The 15,951-nt window shown below is 37.1% G+C and overlaps 1 protein-coding gene across 1 annotated transcript in view; it reads left to right on the top strand.

The window, feature by feature from the left end:
- Positions 1-5,730, top strand: part of WNT4 (Wnt family member 4) — a 118,550-nt gene extending 112,820 nt beyond the window's left edge. The window contains exon 5 of the mRNA XM_053690576.1: positions 1,356-5,730. Coding sequence (XP_053546551.1) covers positions 1,356-1,823 — 468 coding nt within the window. The 3' untranslated portion in view covers positions 1,824-5,730. The remainder of the gene's footprint in view (positions 1-1,355) is intronic.
- Positions 5,731-15,951: the final 10,221 nt, after the last annotated feature.

Below are 15,951 nucleotides of genomic sequence, written 5' to 3'. Positions count from 1 at the left end.
ACTAATGGTGATTGCTTTTATTAGTCACCTCAATTCTTCACAAATTTAAGGTCATCAGGCAGTAGACGGTAAATGTTTGATGTTTAACAAGTACCTAATTACACTGGCAGAACAGGGGGTTATGGTGTGAATTTGCATTTGTGTGGGATCGTTTAAAGAGACTTTTTTTTAATGCTATTCTTTATTGGTAGAAGATAAATTTCCATGTATAAAAATTTATGATAAATTGGTCAGTAAGCACTGCCAGGGTGGATTTGATTAAAGACAGTGAATCATTTTATAGGTATCTATTAAGTAATCTACAATTGTTCAGCAAAAAAAAAAATGTCCATATTGGTCAAACTTGGACAATTTAGGACTAGATCATTGAAAGACAAAATGCTAAAAAAACAATAACCTGACTTTAACCTACTTGGAAAGTATCCAAGATAAACCAGCCTCACAAATTAGCTACCATATTGTCTGTATTTTTTTATTACTTTTAACCAACATTTAAATGTGCAAGTTTGGTTAAAACTGAATTTTACAGCTGACTTCCTATTTTATAACACAAGTACAGTGTTCAAAATGTATGTATATATATATTGCTAATTAATGATTGACAGCTGTGTTTGCTATACTTAGGCTCTTAAAGGGACACTGAATTATGATTCAGATAGAGCATGCAATTTTAAGCAACTTTCTCATTTACACCTATTATCAATTTTTCTTCATTGTCTTGCTATCTTTATTTGAAAAAGCAAGAATCTAAGCTATGGAGCTGGCCCATTTTTGGTTCAGAACCTGGGTTGTGCGCTATCCAGGGTGATGATCCAAAAATGGGCCGACTCCTTAGCTTACATCCCAGCTTTTTCAAATAAAGATAACAAGAGAACAAAGAAAAATTTATTATAGGAGTCAATTAGAAAGTTGCTTAACATTGCATGCTTTATCTGAATGATGAAAGAAAAAAATTGGGTTTAGTATCGCTTTAAGTAATAACTATAGCAAATTGGTAGTTAAGAATATGTAACTTAAAATCCCTGACTTAAGCTGTAAGGTTTGTTGGCTTTGACAAGTCAACCTCATGTTGGTTACAAGTTGGGTATTTGTGAATAGCTGACTTGCTATGCTTTCTTCAAGTCAGCTGTTTCCGCTGACTTAGTGAATTTTTCTGCTCTGCCAAAAGTTAATCTATTTTTGAATAATACAGATAACAATTACACAAACCTTCCCTTCACATTTGCTACTCACCAAAAGAAGTCACCGATTACAATTGTAAGACTTATCTTTCCATTTTGTAATTTTAATAAAAAACAGTTGATAACGGTGTAAGTTTGAAGCAACATATTTAATAATATTCTCCTTTATTGTAGGCTATATTGAGCAATATGCGAGTCGAATGCAAGTGTCATGGTGTTTCTGGATCCTGTGAGGTGAAGACCTGCTGGAAAGCCATGCCTCCTTTCCGAAAAGTTGGGAATGTTCTGAAGGAAAAATTTGATGGGGCTACAGAAGTAGAGCAGAAAAAGATCGGTTCCACCAAAGTTTTAGTGCCTAAAAATTCCCAGTTCAAGCCACATACAGATGAAGACCTCGTTTACTTAGATTCCAGTCCAGATTTCTGCGATCACGACGTAAAGAATGGTGTGCTAGGCACAACTGGACGGCAGTGTAACAAGACTTCAAAAGCTATTGATGGCTGTGAGCTTATGTGTTGTGGACGAGGGTTCCACACAGAAGAAGTGGAAATAGTAGAGAGGTGCAGCTGCAAATTCCACTGGTGTTGTTTTGTTAAATGCAAACAATGCCATAAAGTGGTCGAAATGCACACATGTCGGTGATCTATATGGAAGGAATAACTCATTTCACTGTAAAAGACAATTTGGATCTTTCCTCACTACCACTGTCATTCCTTCCATCAGGACAGAGGAAGCTCCACAGACTGCAAAAAATGATAGAGAGGGACGGAAAGATTTTTTAAAAAAATATTTAAGGTCCCAGGATATCATAATTGTATATTTGTGTCTTTGTTCTTATTTATTGCTGATAAACAATGGTGATGTGGGTCAGTACTTCCCATCTACATGTGGTGGAAATTATTTTTTTGTTGCTGCTTCTACAGGGATGGGGAAGGAGGATTGACCCACAAAACTGCTGAAGGAACAAAGCTCCTACATTATACAAAATATAAAAACAACAACAACAAACAAAGTTAGGCAAGCGGATTTAGGATAACCCACTATCCACCTTGTTATTCCAGTGACATTTAACTAACTTCCACCAAATGACCAAAAGAACTAATAAATAACTTCAATATATTTTTAAATGAAAACAAAAATTAGTAGCATAGGTATTTTATATCTATATCAATGTGTATAAAAATATATATTCTCATTTTGTATTACAAATATTTCTGGACAAGGAAGATTGTTAGGCCAAGTATAAGGTCTATGAACAGGTTTTGTGCTATTTGCTCATTCCTTGATGGAAGACAGACGATGGACATAGCTGCATGGTAACATGAACCAGTCATTGACCTTTAAGTGTGTTTCCTGCTGAATCCTGTTGGGTTATACCAGGCAAAAGAATTTTGGCACTGGACAACCAGCCGTCTTTGTGCTGAAGTTAAAATGTTGGAAAGGGTATAATTTGTTTCATGTTGTTTTTTTTTTTTCTCGTAGTATTGTGTTTATACTTTTTGGCTGTTCTTTTTTACAGTAAGTCCCCAGGGTCCAATTCATGAAATGAATGGAAAAAAAAAAAAACTTGAATAGACAATTTTCTGGGAATGAGCCAGGTTGGGTTCTCAGATGAACAAATTAAGATATAAAAAGATACTAATGAGCTCAAATATCAGTGCACATTAACTTATCCTTTTCTTTTTAAATGGCACAAGTCCTTAGTCTCAATCCATTTCCCCTGCTGTAGATCACAGGATTATGAAAATTATATGATTTAATGTCACTTATAAAACAAAAAAAACTTACATTTTAATATGTCATAGGTCTGTTTTTCTATCCCAGGGTGCCGTTATTATAGTTTTCACTGCTATGATAAGTGAGGAGAGGAAATAAACCAACAAATAAAAAACAGATAAATAATTAAAAACTCCCAGTATTACCACTCACATTAAGCACATCCTTAATAATGACATAATAACAGTGACAGTGTTAGTGTCAATTGAATACTACTGACCTTAAAGGGACACTGAACCCACATTTTTTTCTTTCATGATTCAGATAGAGCATGCAATTTTCAGCAACTTTCTAATTTACTCCTATTATTAAATTTTCTTTGTTCTCTTGCTATATTTGAAACAAAAAAAAAGCTTAGATGCCTTCTTTTTAAAATAGACACTCTGGATAGCACTTTTTTATTGGTGGATGAATTTATCCACCAATCAGCAAGAACAACCCAGGTTGTTCACCAAAAATGGGCCGGCATCTAAACTTACATTCTTGTATTTCAAATTAAGATACCAAGAGAATGAAGAAACTTTGATAATAGGAGTAAATTAGAAAGTTGCTTAAAATGTCATGCTCTATCTGAATCACAAAAGAAAACATTTGGGTTCAGTGTCCCTTTAAATAATTAGGTTCATGCAAGTGTGTTACTTTTGTACAATAAAACATAAGGGGCAATGCGCTAATGAGGAAGTGTAGCTATTTTTTAGTATAATCATAATTTGTCATGTGGTGCAGACTTGTCTCTTAGGGCCTGATATTCAAAACCTTACACGCTCAGGTGAGATAATCTAAGAAATCTCATCGGTACGGCAAGGCTTTAAAAAAAATATTTAGAAACACAAATTTTCTCTTGAGAAATGATTATGTTGCTATGTAGTGTTATTTATGTGAAACAGAGACTCCAACGTTACAATACAAGATTTTGCGTGATTTCTCTCCATGCTGGCGTGGTTTTGAATATCAGGCCCTTTCTATGAAGCATCTTGTGCATCAAAATGTCACCATGAGCTTCATTGCCAGCTGGCTAGTTTATCTTATCTCGTGCAAAACGGTTGCCGTGTTCTGTGCGTCACCCAGAAAAGTAGTTTAATAAATGCCTATATCTGAAACGTGAAAAATAACGGCAACTTTACACTTCCTTACTAAATTGCCCCTACAGTTAAAATGATTCAAGCTCTATCCAGAATAACACACAATTGTTTTTGACTTTGGTTTGCTAAGTAACATGTACCCCTATCCAAACCCCTATCCAAACCCCCCCCCCCCCCAGAAACGCTTATCTCCTATTGGACAGAGCTCAGTAGCTTGACCAATAAAATGGTGCATACCCAGGGTGAAGTCTCTTTTAGCCCAATCTCAAGAATGCATTGGTTTTGGCTTTTTCGTTTTTTGATGTCCAGCAATCTTTTCTGATTTAATTTTACATTTCAACCCAGCCATATTAAATTAAGACTTTTGTAATGAAGTCCATATTTATCCATACCCAGAAAGTAGCCGATTGTTAGCATAACACTAAATAAATCATATAAATACCTACTGCATAGGTAAAAAAACAAACAAATCCCATGTAGATGCATTTATCAAAACATTATGAACCACTAAGTAATTGATTAAATATAATATTTACAAAGCCATATCTATTTGAAATACTAATATATGACTTTGGAAATAATGTGTTTGATCAGTCATAAGTCCACATGACCAATCATATGGGCCCCGGCTGTGAAAGCAGCTTTGGGTCCACAGCATTTCTGCTGCTTAACCTGTTTCGCCACCTAAAAGGAATGAAATCGTCCTGAGCCGATCTGATCAGGATGATTGACAGCCTCTGCTAGCAGCCGATTGGACGTCAGCGAGCAGGGGGGCGGTATTGCACAAATATTGTTAGTGCAATGCTTATGCAATGTTAAATGCGGACAGCACATATGAATCATGCCTGTCCGACTCCGACCTATGGTACACGGAGCTCTATGTGTAGACTTATGATGAAGTCTATGAAAATTTACATTTGAATATTAATATTTAGATATTCAATTTGATATTTAAATGTATTATTCTGTAATGGGAAAGTTAACATTTGTTTGCCAAAAAAAATGGAATGCCCTATGTTTATCAAACATGTTATATTTAGAACAGATTTATTATTTTTATCACATGTGCCTAAACACAGTTATATGATAGCAATAATAACATTCACATTAGAGTATTTGCTTTTTGCATTTTTATGTCCCTTTAAATATCCCATTTGCTTACGTTTTATAATATTAAAGGGACATGAATACCATTTTTTTTTTCTTTTATCAGTCAGGTAAATCGGACAATTAAAAAAAGTTTAAATTTACATTTCTATCAAACTTGCTTCAAATAATATTCTTTGTTCAAGAGCATACCTAAATAGGTAGCATGCACTTGTTTAGAGGACTATATAGCAGCACTTTGTGCAAACATTGCTGCCATCTAGTGGTCTTGCAAATGTATAATATTGTTAAAAGCATTTTTCCAAAGCTGTTGCTATATAGTGCTCCAAATTACCTACATGCTTTTCAACAAAGAATACAAAGAGAACTAAGGAAATTTGATAATAGAAATAAACTGGAAAGTTTTCATAAAATACTGAATTTAAAAATTTGAATCACAAAATAAAAATGTACCCAATTCACTCTGTGTGACACAGTATGTACTGAGTGATGTATATAGTAATCACCTTTGGGTTTCCCTGGCATGTTGCTTGCTATGGAATTCTCAAGAATGACATAATTCTTAATAAACCCTGGAGAACGTTTGAATGGTTTGTGACATACTGTGAGATACAAGAATTCTAATGTTGCTAAGATTTATTTCTAAGGGAGGCCTAATTAATTTGAACTGTGTAATAAAATGTTCTGATTTGCTAGAGCTTTATTATTGCACTATTGCTTGAACACTATTTGCCAGTTTCAAGCACACAAGTAGAGTCAGCGTTGGATTGGAAAGGCACTGCTGATCATAAGCTGAACACATCTGGTTATTGGTGGCTACGCACATATGCTGCCCTGGATTGGCTCAGTGGATATGTTCAGCTCTTGACCAGTAGTGCTTTGCTTGTCCAGAGCTGACTTCATAGGGCTAAAAAACATATGACTGTGCATGCAATAATAAAAATATTCTTGCACATCAGAAGAAAATGCATTTTTATGCACAACTGACTCATTGCTCACTTATTGAAAGGGAAATAATGTTAGCTGTTTAAGTGGACAGGGACACGCCTATGCAAGCATGATATAAAAAGTAAGTTTATTTGGCACTGAAATATATATATATATTGAAATACCTTCTGTTAGATACAACAAAGTGAATAGGGTGTAATGTCCCTTTAACAAAAAAAACTTTCAGTCTTTTGTAGGAACTGTATTATAGGTAAAAGATTATACATAGTTCTTAAAATGTTTCCATCATGTATATGAAACAGCAATGGTTACACATAAAAATATAATGCATGAAAAAAGGTAATAGCTACTTAACTATAAAGTGAGACTAAGAACAAGTGCATGTCTGTGTACCACTGATATCTGTTAGGGATAACTCCCACAAAAGACGTCTGTGTATTCAGTGCAAAACACTGTAACTATAATATGAAATACTTTTATTTTAGACAGAACAGAGTCAATTTACAGTAGTATGTCCCTTTAAAATTTGTGGTTAGCTACCAATGAAAGAATGTTCAACATGAGAAATATACACACACATAAATATAAATATATTTACTATATATATATATATATATATATATATATATATATATATATATATATATATATATATATATATAGCACCCTCATCTCTTGAAACCTGTGTAAGAAAGCAAAAAGCCGAAAATTCAGTACGGCAAACTTATGGGTTAGGAATATCTCTGTGCCTGCATAGAAAAAGTAGAACAACAAGGGAAACCACAGTCAATATATATGCATATATGTAAAACACCACTATGTGGATTACGGCTCTCCTCTATTGAGTGTATTCAAAACCAATAACACAGTCTTGAATGTGGCAAGCTCACCTCCTCCCCTTTGTGGTGTGTAGACGTACAGTTGAAACGGAAAACAAATTTCACGGTGGAAAACCCAGTTCCTGCTGAGCCTACTCACGGAACCGCACTTGTCAGTCTTGGCGTCCGTATGGAGTACTCAGTTCACCGCTTCCACTAACCCCATCCAATATCACATCTGCTGATACGTCACAACGTCCAGTGACGCAGGGGGGAGATCACGTGTGAGTCGCTTGGCCAATAGGGAGAAAGCCGGCTGTCCCAAAAACGAAGATGCTAAATCCAGGCAATAATCAAAGAGCAGAAAGATGAACATTGATCGGTCTCTTCGTAAAACATTCTTTATTGTACATTCTTTAAAACAGGGTAGGCACAGAGGAACAATGGGGTGCTGCATGTCAGACAGGCTACATAGAATAATACACTTTATTTTATCATTTTTGTGGTAATTCATAGGTACAAATTGGGTGCATAACTTTCACACACCCAGTTTATTCAGACACACAGAACTGCTCATATAGGGGCTGATTTATCAAATGTAGGGCGGACATGATTCCCTGTAGTGAATCATGTCCGACCGACATTGCATACACTATCGGCATTTATCATTGCACAAGCATTTCTATTAAAATGCTTGTGCAATGCCGCCCTCTGCACATTCGCGGCCAATCTTAACTTCCACTTCAGTCGGACCTTAAGCGGAGTGGGTCGGAAGCAGAATCTGCTGCTTCATAAATCGACCCCATAGAGTCAAGCTTAGCAGTAAAATTGCATATTTTTTGATGAATATCCATTTAGGGATGTGAAATGTTAATAGTAATTAATTACTTTATTACAGAGTAAATTTAGAAACAAATAGAACTGATTATTTCCTTCTTTTAAAGGAAAATAGATATATTGTAGTTATTTACTATGCAAAAAAAACCAAACAAACAAAAAAAACCTACCCACGAAAATGATGACACTTAATACTTGCGACACAATGATCTAAAACTCTCCCCTCTGGAGAAATGATCTAAGATGTCTCGTCACTACTATAAGTTCCCTCAAAGAATTTTTAGAAAAGCAGCTTTTAGCTTGATAGCTGTTTATCCCATTATACATGATTCTGGAGGTGAAGGTGACACACATTCATTACAATATAACGCTAACAAAAAGCCCCCAAAGATTTTGGCGAGATTTCTGTCAATGCTGGCGAGTTTTTGATCATCGGCCCTTGGTCTATTCCCAAATAACTTGCGATTAGTCACTGATATTTACTGGAATCAGAAACAGATTATTGAAGTCAATATAAATCATCTTGTTTGCTCACTACACGATCAATAAGACATTGTATTGCCATTAAACTGTAATTAATGAAAGAAATTCCATTTGACCTAACAGCTGTGCTATTTGTTTCATGAGGTATAAATTGTAAAGAAGCGCATGGCTCATTTTTCAGTTTACACAATGTTTTGACCCCAAGCAAGTCTGAAGAGAACTATTGCTTCCCTTCAGACAAACCATTTTTTTTTACCACTTAATGTTTTTAAATTAAAGAAATGTGTCATCCTTGAAATGAAATAAAATGCTAGTTTATTTTTTAATACATTATCAAATAGAATGTGTTGTGGATTATTTTTTTATAACAAATAATAAAAAAGAAGAAATAGTGAAATGAATGGTAATGTCATGGTCTGTTTCTCATTCAGAAGATTTACTCTTATCTATTCCTGTACTTCCTAAATAAAATGGTTAACCCTTTGTTGCAAATGAGGGCCTCAGCACATTGCTCCAATATTGTATACAAATTAAGATGTAGAGGTCTATTTATCAAAGGTCTTGCGGACCTGATCTGACAGTGCGGATCAGGTCCGCAAGACCTCGCTGAATGCGGAGAGCAATATGCTCTCCGTATTCAGCATTGCACCAGCAGCTCACAAGAGCTGCTGGTGCACTGCCGCCCCCTGCAGGGTGTCAATCAACCCGATCGTACTCGATCGGGTTGAATTCCGGCGATTCCTGTCTGCCTCATCAGAGCAGGCGGACAAGGTTATGGAGCAGGCGGACAAGGTTATGGAGCTTGAGGGCCCGTGCTTCTGGCGAGCCTACAGGCTCGCCAGAAGCACGGGCCCTCAAGCTCCGTACGGAACTTGATAGATAGGCCCGTAGAATCAATGTTGTATCACTAATTACACTGAATAGTAGCGTCAGAGGCTTTTTTTACTATGACGTATAAGAGTAAATATATCCTTATGGTAGAGCAAACAGTTCACTAATTCCATAACTGCTAGGTAGATGGGATTTAAAAGGGTCATTAAGGCCAAAACATTTCATTCATGATTCAAGTAGAGTGTGTGATTTTAAACATAGCTTCATCATCATCTTAGTATTGTTTGTTAATGGTGTAGCAATTTGCTACTAGGTACTAGCTGAACACATCTGGTGAACCAATGAAAATAGGCTTTTATGTGCAGCCACCAATGAGCAGCTATCTCCCAGCAATGCATTGCTGCTCTTGGGCCTACCTAGGTATGCTTTTAAAAAAATCCAAACAACCCCCCAACAGTAAAACCCACCTAAGCTTAGGTTTTATTTTACAGGTAAGTATTTTGTTTTAAATAGGAATTATTTAGTTATTAAAGGGATACTAAACCCAATTTTTTTCTTTCATGATTCAGATATAGCACGAGATTTTAAGAACCTTTCTAATTTACTCCTATTATCAATTGTTCTTTGCTCTCATGCTATCTTGATTTGAAAAAGCAGTACTGTAAGCTTTAGAGCCGGACCATTTTTTGTTCAGCACCTGAGTAGCACTTGCTGATTTGTGGCTAAATGTAGCAAACCAATCAGCAAGCTCTACTAAGGTGCTGAACTAAAAATGGGCCAGCTCCTAACCTTTTATTACTGCTTTTTCAAATCAAGGTAACATGAGAACAAAGAAAAATTTATAATAGGAGTAAATTAGAAAGTTGCTTAAAATTGCATGCTCTATCTGAATCATGAAAGAAAAAATGTGGGGTTAGTATCTCTTTAATATTAGGTTTTATTTAGATTTATTTTAATTACATTAAAGTTAGTGGGTGTTAGGGTTACGTTAGGGTTAGGGTTAGACTTAGGGGTTTATAACTTTAGTATAGTGGCGGAAGATTAGGGGTTAATAACTAATGTAGGTGGCAGCAACATTGGGAGCGGCAGATTAGGGGTTGATAAGTGTATGTAGGTGGCGGCGATGTTGGGGGCAGCAGATTAGGGGTTAATAAGTGTAGGCAGGTGGCGGCGATGTCGGGAGCGGAAGATTAGGGGTTAATAAGTGTAATGTAGGTGGCGGCGATGACGGGGGTGGCAGATTAGGGGTGTTTAGACTCGGGGTTTATGTTAGGGTGTTAGGTGTGAACATAAATTTTATTTCCCCATAGGAATCAATGGGGCTGCGTTATGGAGCTTTACGCTCCTTTATTGCAGGTGTTAGGCTTTTTTTCAGCCAGCTCTCCCCATTGATGTCTATGGGGAAATTGTGCACGAGCACGTAAGCCAGCTCAAAGCAGCGCTGGTATTGGAGTGCGGTATGGAACTCAATTTTGCTCAACGCTGCAATATTACCTGCTAACGCCAGGTTTTTGCAAACCAGTAATAGCGGCGCTATAGGGAGGTGAGCGGTGGAAATAACTTGCAAGTTAGCAGCCAGCCTCTCATAATGCAAAACTCGTAATCTAGCCGATAGATAAGCCCTTTATTACCCATTCCCGAGTTTTGCATAATCAACACAGTTATATTAATATATGTTTTACCTCTGTGATTGCCTTGTATCTAAGCCTCTGCAGACTGCCCCCTTATCTCAGTGCATTTGACAGACATACAGTTAAGCCAATCAGTGCAGACTTCTAAATAACTCCACGGGAGTGAGCACAATGTTATCTATATGACACACATGAACTAGTACTGTCTAACTGTGAAAAACGTTCAAAATGCTCTGAGCTACGAGGCGGTTTTCAACGGTTTAGAAATCAGTTTGAGCTTAGCTAGGTTTAGATTTTCAAAAATACCACAAAGGGAACAAAGCAAATTTAATGATAAAAGTCAATTGGAAAGTTGTTTAAAATTGCATGACCTATCTGAATTATGAAAGTTTAATTTTGATTTGACTGTCCCTTTAATGTTTGCGCCTGTGATTGTTCAATGTACAAATACAAACAGAATAGAATACAGCACCTTCCTGTGTGAGTGCACGCTGTAGCTAGGACGCTGCAAAATCCTCCAAAACTGAAAACATGAATGTCTAGCAGAACCTCTTAGGTTAAAATGACCTTTTTTTTCACCAGTGGGTCACAACATACAAAACAAGCAACATTTCAGAAAATTCAATCCTTAGGCATGACTAAGGATTACATTTTCCGAAACGTTTCTTGTTTTATATGGTGTAACCCATTGGTGAAATAAAGGTCATTTTAACCTAAGAGCTTCTGCTAGACATTTATGTTTTCAGTATTGAGGATTTTGCAGCGTCCTAGCTACAGCGTGCACTCACACAGGAAGGTGCTGTATTCTATTCTGTTTGTATTTGTACATTGAACAATCACAGGCGCAAACATTAAAGGGACAGTCAAATCAAAATTAAACTTTCATAATTCAGATAGGTCATGCAATTTTAAACAACTTTCCAATTGACTTTTATCATTAAATTTGCTTTGTTCCCTTTGTGGTATTTTTGAAAATCTAAACCTAGCTAAGCTCAAACTGATTTCTAAACCGTTGAAAACCGCCTCGTAGCTCAGAGCATTTTGAACGTTTTTCACAGTTAGACAGTACTAGTTCATGTGTGTCATATAGATAACATTGTGCTCACTCCCGTGGAGTTATTTAGAAGTCTGCACTGATTGGCTTAACTGTATGTCTGTCAAATGCACTGAGATAAGGGGGCAGTCTGCAGAGGCTTAGATACAAGGCAATCACAGAGGTAAAACATATATTAATATAACTGTGTTGATTATGCAAAACTCGGGAATGGGTAATAAAGGGCTTATCTATCGGCTAGATTACGAGTTTTGCATTATGAGAGGCTGGCTGCTAACTTGCAAGTTATTTCCACCGCTCACCTCCCTATAGCGCCGCTATTACTGGTTTGCAAAAACCTGGCGTTAGCAGGTAATATTGCAGCGTTGAGCAAAATTGAGTTCCATACCGCACTCCAATACCAGCGCTGCTTTGAGCTGGCTTACGTGCTCGTGCACAATTTCCCCATAGACATCAATGGGGAGAGCTGGCTGAAAAAAAGCCTAACACCTGCAATAAAGGAGCGTAAAGCTCCATAACGCAGCCCCATTGATTCCTATGGGGAAATAAAATTTATGTTCACACCTAACACCCTAACATAAACCCCGAGTCTAAACACCCCTAATCTGCCACCCCCGTCATCGCCGCCACCTACATTACACTTATTAACCCCTAATCTTCCGCTCCCGACATCGCCGCCACCTGCCTACACTTATTAACCCCTAATCTGCTGCCCCCAACATCGCCGCCACCTACATACACTTATCAACCCCTAATCTGCCGCTCCCAATGTTGCTGCCACCTACATTAGTTATTAACCCCTAATCTTCCGCCACTATACTAAAGTTATAAACCCCTAAGTCTAACCCTAACCCTAACGTAACCCTAACACCCACTAACTTTAATGTAATTAAAATAAATCTAAATAAAACCTAATATTAAAGAGATACTAACCCCACATTTTTTCTTTCATGATTCAGATAGAGCATGCAATTTTAAGCAACTTTCTAATTTACTCCTATTATAAATTTTTCTTTGTTCTCATGTTACCTTGATTTGAAAAAGCAGTAATAAAAGGTTAGGAGCTGGCCCATTTTTAGTTCAGCACCTTAGTAGAGCTTGCTGATTGGTTTGCTACATTTAGCCACAAATCAGCAAGTGCTACTCAGGTGCTGAACAAAAAATGGTCCGGCTCTAAAGCTTACAGTACTGCTTTTCAAATCAAGATAGCATGAGAGCAAAGAACAATTGATAATAGGAGTAAATTAGAAAGGTTCTTAAAATCTCGTGCTATATCTGAATCATGAAAGAAAAAATTGGGTTTAGTATCCCTTTAATAACTAAATAATTCCTATTTAAAACAAAATACTTACCTGTAAAATAAAACCTAAGCTTAGGTGGGTTTTACTGTTGGGGGGTTGTTTGGATTTTTTTAAAAGCATACCTAGGTAGGCCCAAGAGCAGCAATGCATTGCTGGGAGATAGCTGCTCATTGGTGGCTGCACATAAAAGCCTATTTTCATTGGTTCACCAGATGTGTTCAGCTAGTACCTAGTAGCAAATTGCTACACCATTAACAAACAATACTAAGATGATGATGAAGCTATGTTTAAAATCACACACTCTACTTGAATCATGAATGAAATGTTTTGGCCTTAATGACCCTTTTAAATCCCATCTACCTAGCAGTTATGGAATTAGTGAACTGTTTGCTCTACCATAAGGATATATTTACTCTTATACGTCATAGTAAAAAAAGCCTCTGACGCTACTATTCAGTGTAATTAGTGATACAACATTGATTCTACGGGCCTATCTATCAAGTTCCGTACGGAGCTTGAGGGCCCGTGCTTCTGGCGAGCCTGTAGGCTCGCCAGAAGCACGGGCCCTCAAGCTCCATAACCTTGTCCGCCTGCTCCATAACCTTGTCCGCCTGCTCTGATGAGGCAGACAGGAATCGCCGGAATTCAACCCGATCGAGTACGATCGGGTTGATTGACACCCTGCAGGGGGCGGCAGTGCACCAGCAGCTCTTGTGAGCTGCTGGTGCAATGCTGAATACGGAGAGCATATTGCTCTCCGCATTCAGCGAGGTCTTGCGGACCTGATCCGCACTGTCAGATCAGGTCCGCAAGACCTTTGATAAATAGACCTCTACATCTTAATTTGTATACAATATTGGAGCAATGTGCTGAGGCCCTCATTTGCAACAAAGGGTTAACCATTTTATTTAGGAAGTACAGGAATAGATAAGAGTAAATCTTCTGAATGAGAAACAGACCATGACATTACCATTCATTTCACTATTTCTTCTTTTTTATTATTTGTTATAAAAAAAAATCCACAACACATTCTATTTGATAATGTATTAAAAAATAAACTAGCATTTTATTTCATTTCAAGGATGACACATTTCTTTAATTTAAAAACATTAAGTGGTAAAAAAAAATGGTTTGTCTGAAGGGAAGCAATAGTTCTCTTCAGACTTGCTTGGGGTCAAAACATTGTGTAAACTGAAAAATGAGCCATGCGCTTCTTTACAATTTATACCTCATGAAACAAATAGCACAGCTGTTAGGTCAAATGGAATTTCTTTCATTAATTACAGTTTAATGGCAATACAATGTCTTATTGATCGTGTAGTGAGCAAACAAGATGATTTATATTGACTTCAATAATCTGTTTCTGATTCCAGTAAATATCAGTGACTAATCGCAAGTTATTTGGGAATAGACCAAGGGCCGATGATCAAAAACTCGCCAGCATTGACAGAAATCTCGCCAAAATCTTTGGGGGCTTTTTGTTAGCGTTATATTGTAATGAATGTGTGTCACCTTCACCTCCAGAATCATGTATAATGGGATAAACAGCTATCAAGCTAAAAGCTGCTTTTCTAAAAATTCTTGAGGAACTTATAGTAGTGACGAGACATCTTAGATCATTTCTCCAGAGGGAGAGTTTTAGATCATTGTGTCGCAAGTATTAAGTGTCATCATTTTCGTGGGTAGGTTTTTTTTTGTTTGTTTGGTTTTTTTGCATAGTAAATAACTACAATATATCTATTTTCTTTAAAAGAAGGAAATAATCAGTTCTATTTGTTTCTAAATTTACTCTGTAATAAAGTAATTAATTACTATTAACATTTCACATCCCTAAATGGATATTCATCAAAAAATATGCAATTTTACTGCTAAGCTTGACTCTATGGGGTCGATTTATGAAGCAGCAGATTCTGCTTCCGACCCACTCCGCTTAAGGTCCGACTGAAGTGGAAGTTAAGATTGGCCGCGAATGTGCAGAGGGCGGCATTGCACAAGCATTTTAATAGAAATGCTTGTGCAATGATAAATGCCGATAGTGTATGCAATGTCGGTCGGACATGATTCACTACAGGGAATCATGTCCGCCCTACATTTGATAAATCAGCCCCTATATGAGCAGTTCTGTGTGTCTGAATAAACTGGGTGTGTGAAAGTTATGCACCCAATTTGTACCTATGAATTACCACAAAAATGATAAAATAAAGTGTATTATTCTATGTAGCCTGTCTGACATGCAGCACCCCATTGTTCCTCTGTGCCTACCCTGTTTTAAAGAATGTACAATAAAGAATGTTTTACGAAGAGACCGATCAATGTTCATCTTTCTGCTCTTTGATTATTGCCTGGATTTAGCATCTTCGTTTTTGGGACAGCCGGCTTTCTCCCTATTGGCCAAGCGACTCACACGTGATCTCCCCCCTGCGTCACTGGACGTTGTGACGTATCAGCAGATGTGATATTGGATGGGGTTAGTGGAAGCGGTGAACTGAGTACTCCATACGGACGCCAAGACTGACAAGTGCGGTTCCGTGAGTAGGCTCAGCAGGAACTGGGTTTTCCACCGTGAAATTTGTTTTCCGTTTCAACTGTACGTCTACACACCACAAAGGGGAGGAGGTGAGCTTGCCACATTCAAGACTGTGTTATTGGTTTTGAATACACTCAATAGAGGAGAGCCGTAATCCACATAGTGGTGTTTTACATATATGCATAATATTGACTGTGGTTTCCCTTGTTGTTCTACTTTTTCTATGCAGGCACAGAGATATTCCTAACCCATAAGTTTGCCGTACTGAATTTTCGGCTTTTTGCTTTCTTACACAGGTTTCAAGAGATGAGGGTGCTATATTATAATATATATATATATATATATATATTATATATATATATATATATATATATA

Source organism: Bombina bombina, chromosome 8 (genome assembly GCF_027579735.1).
Source record: "Bombina bombina isolate aBomBom1 chromosome 8, aBomBom1.pri, whole genome shotgun sequence".
Lineage (NCBI taxonomy): Eukaryota > Metazoa > Chordata > Amphibia > Anura > Bombinatoridae > Bombina > Bombina bombina.
This window is presented reverse-complemented; position numbering and strand designations above follow the sequence as displayed.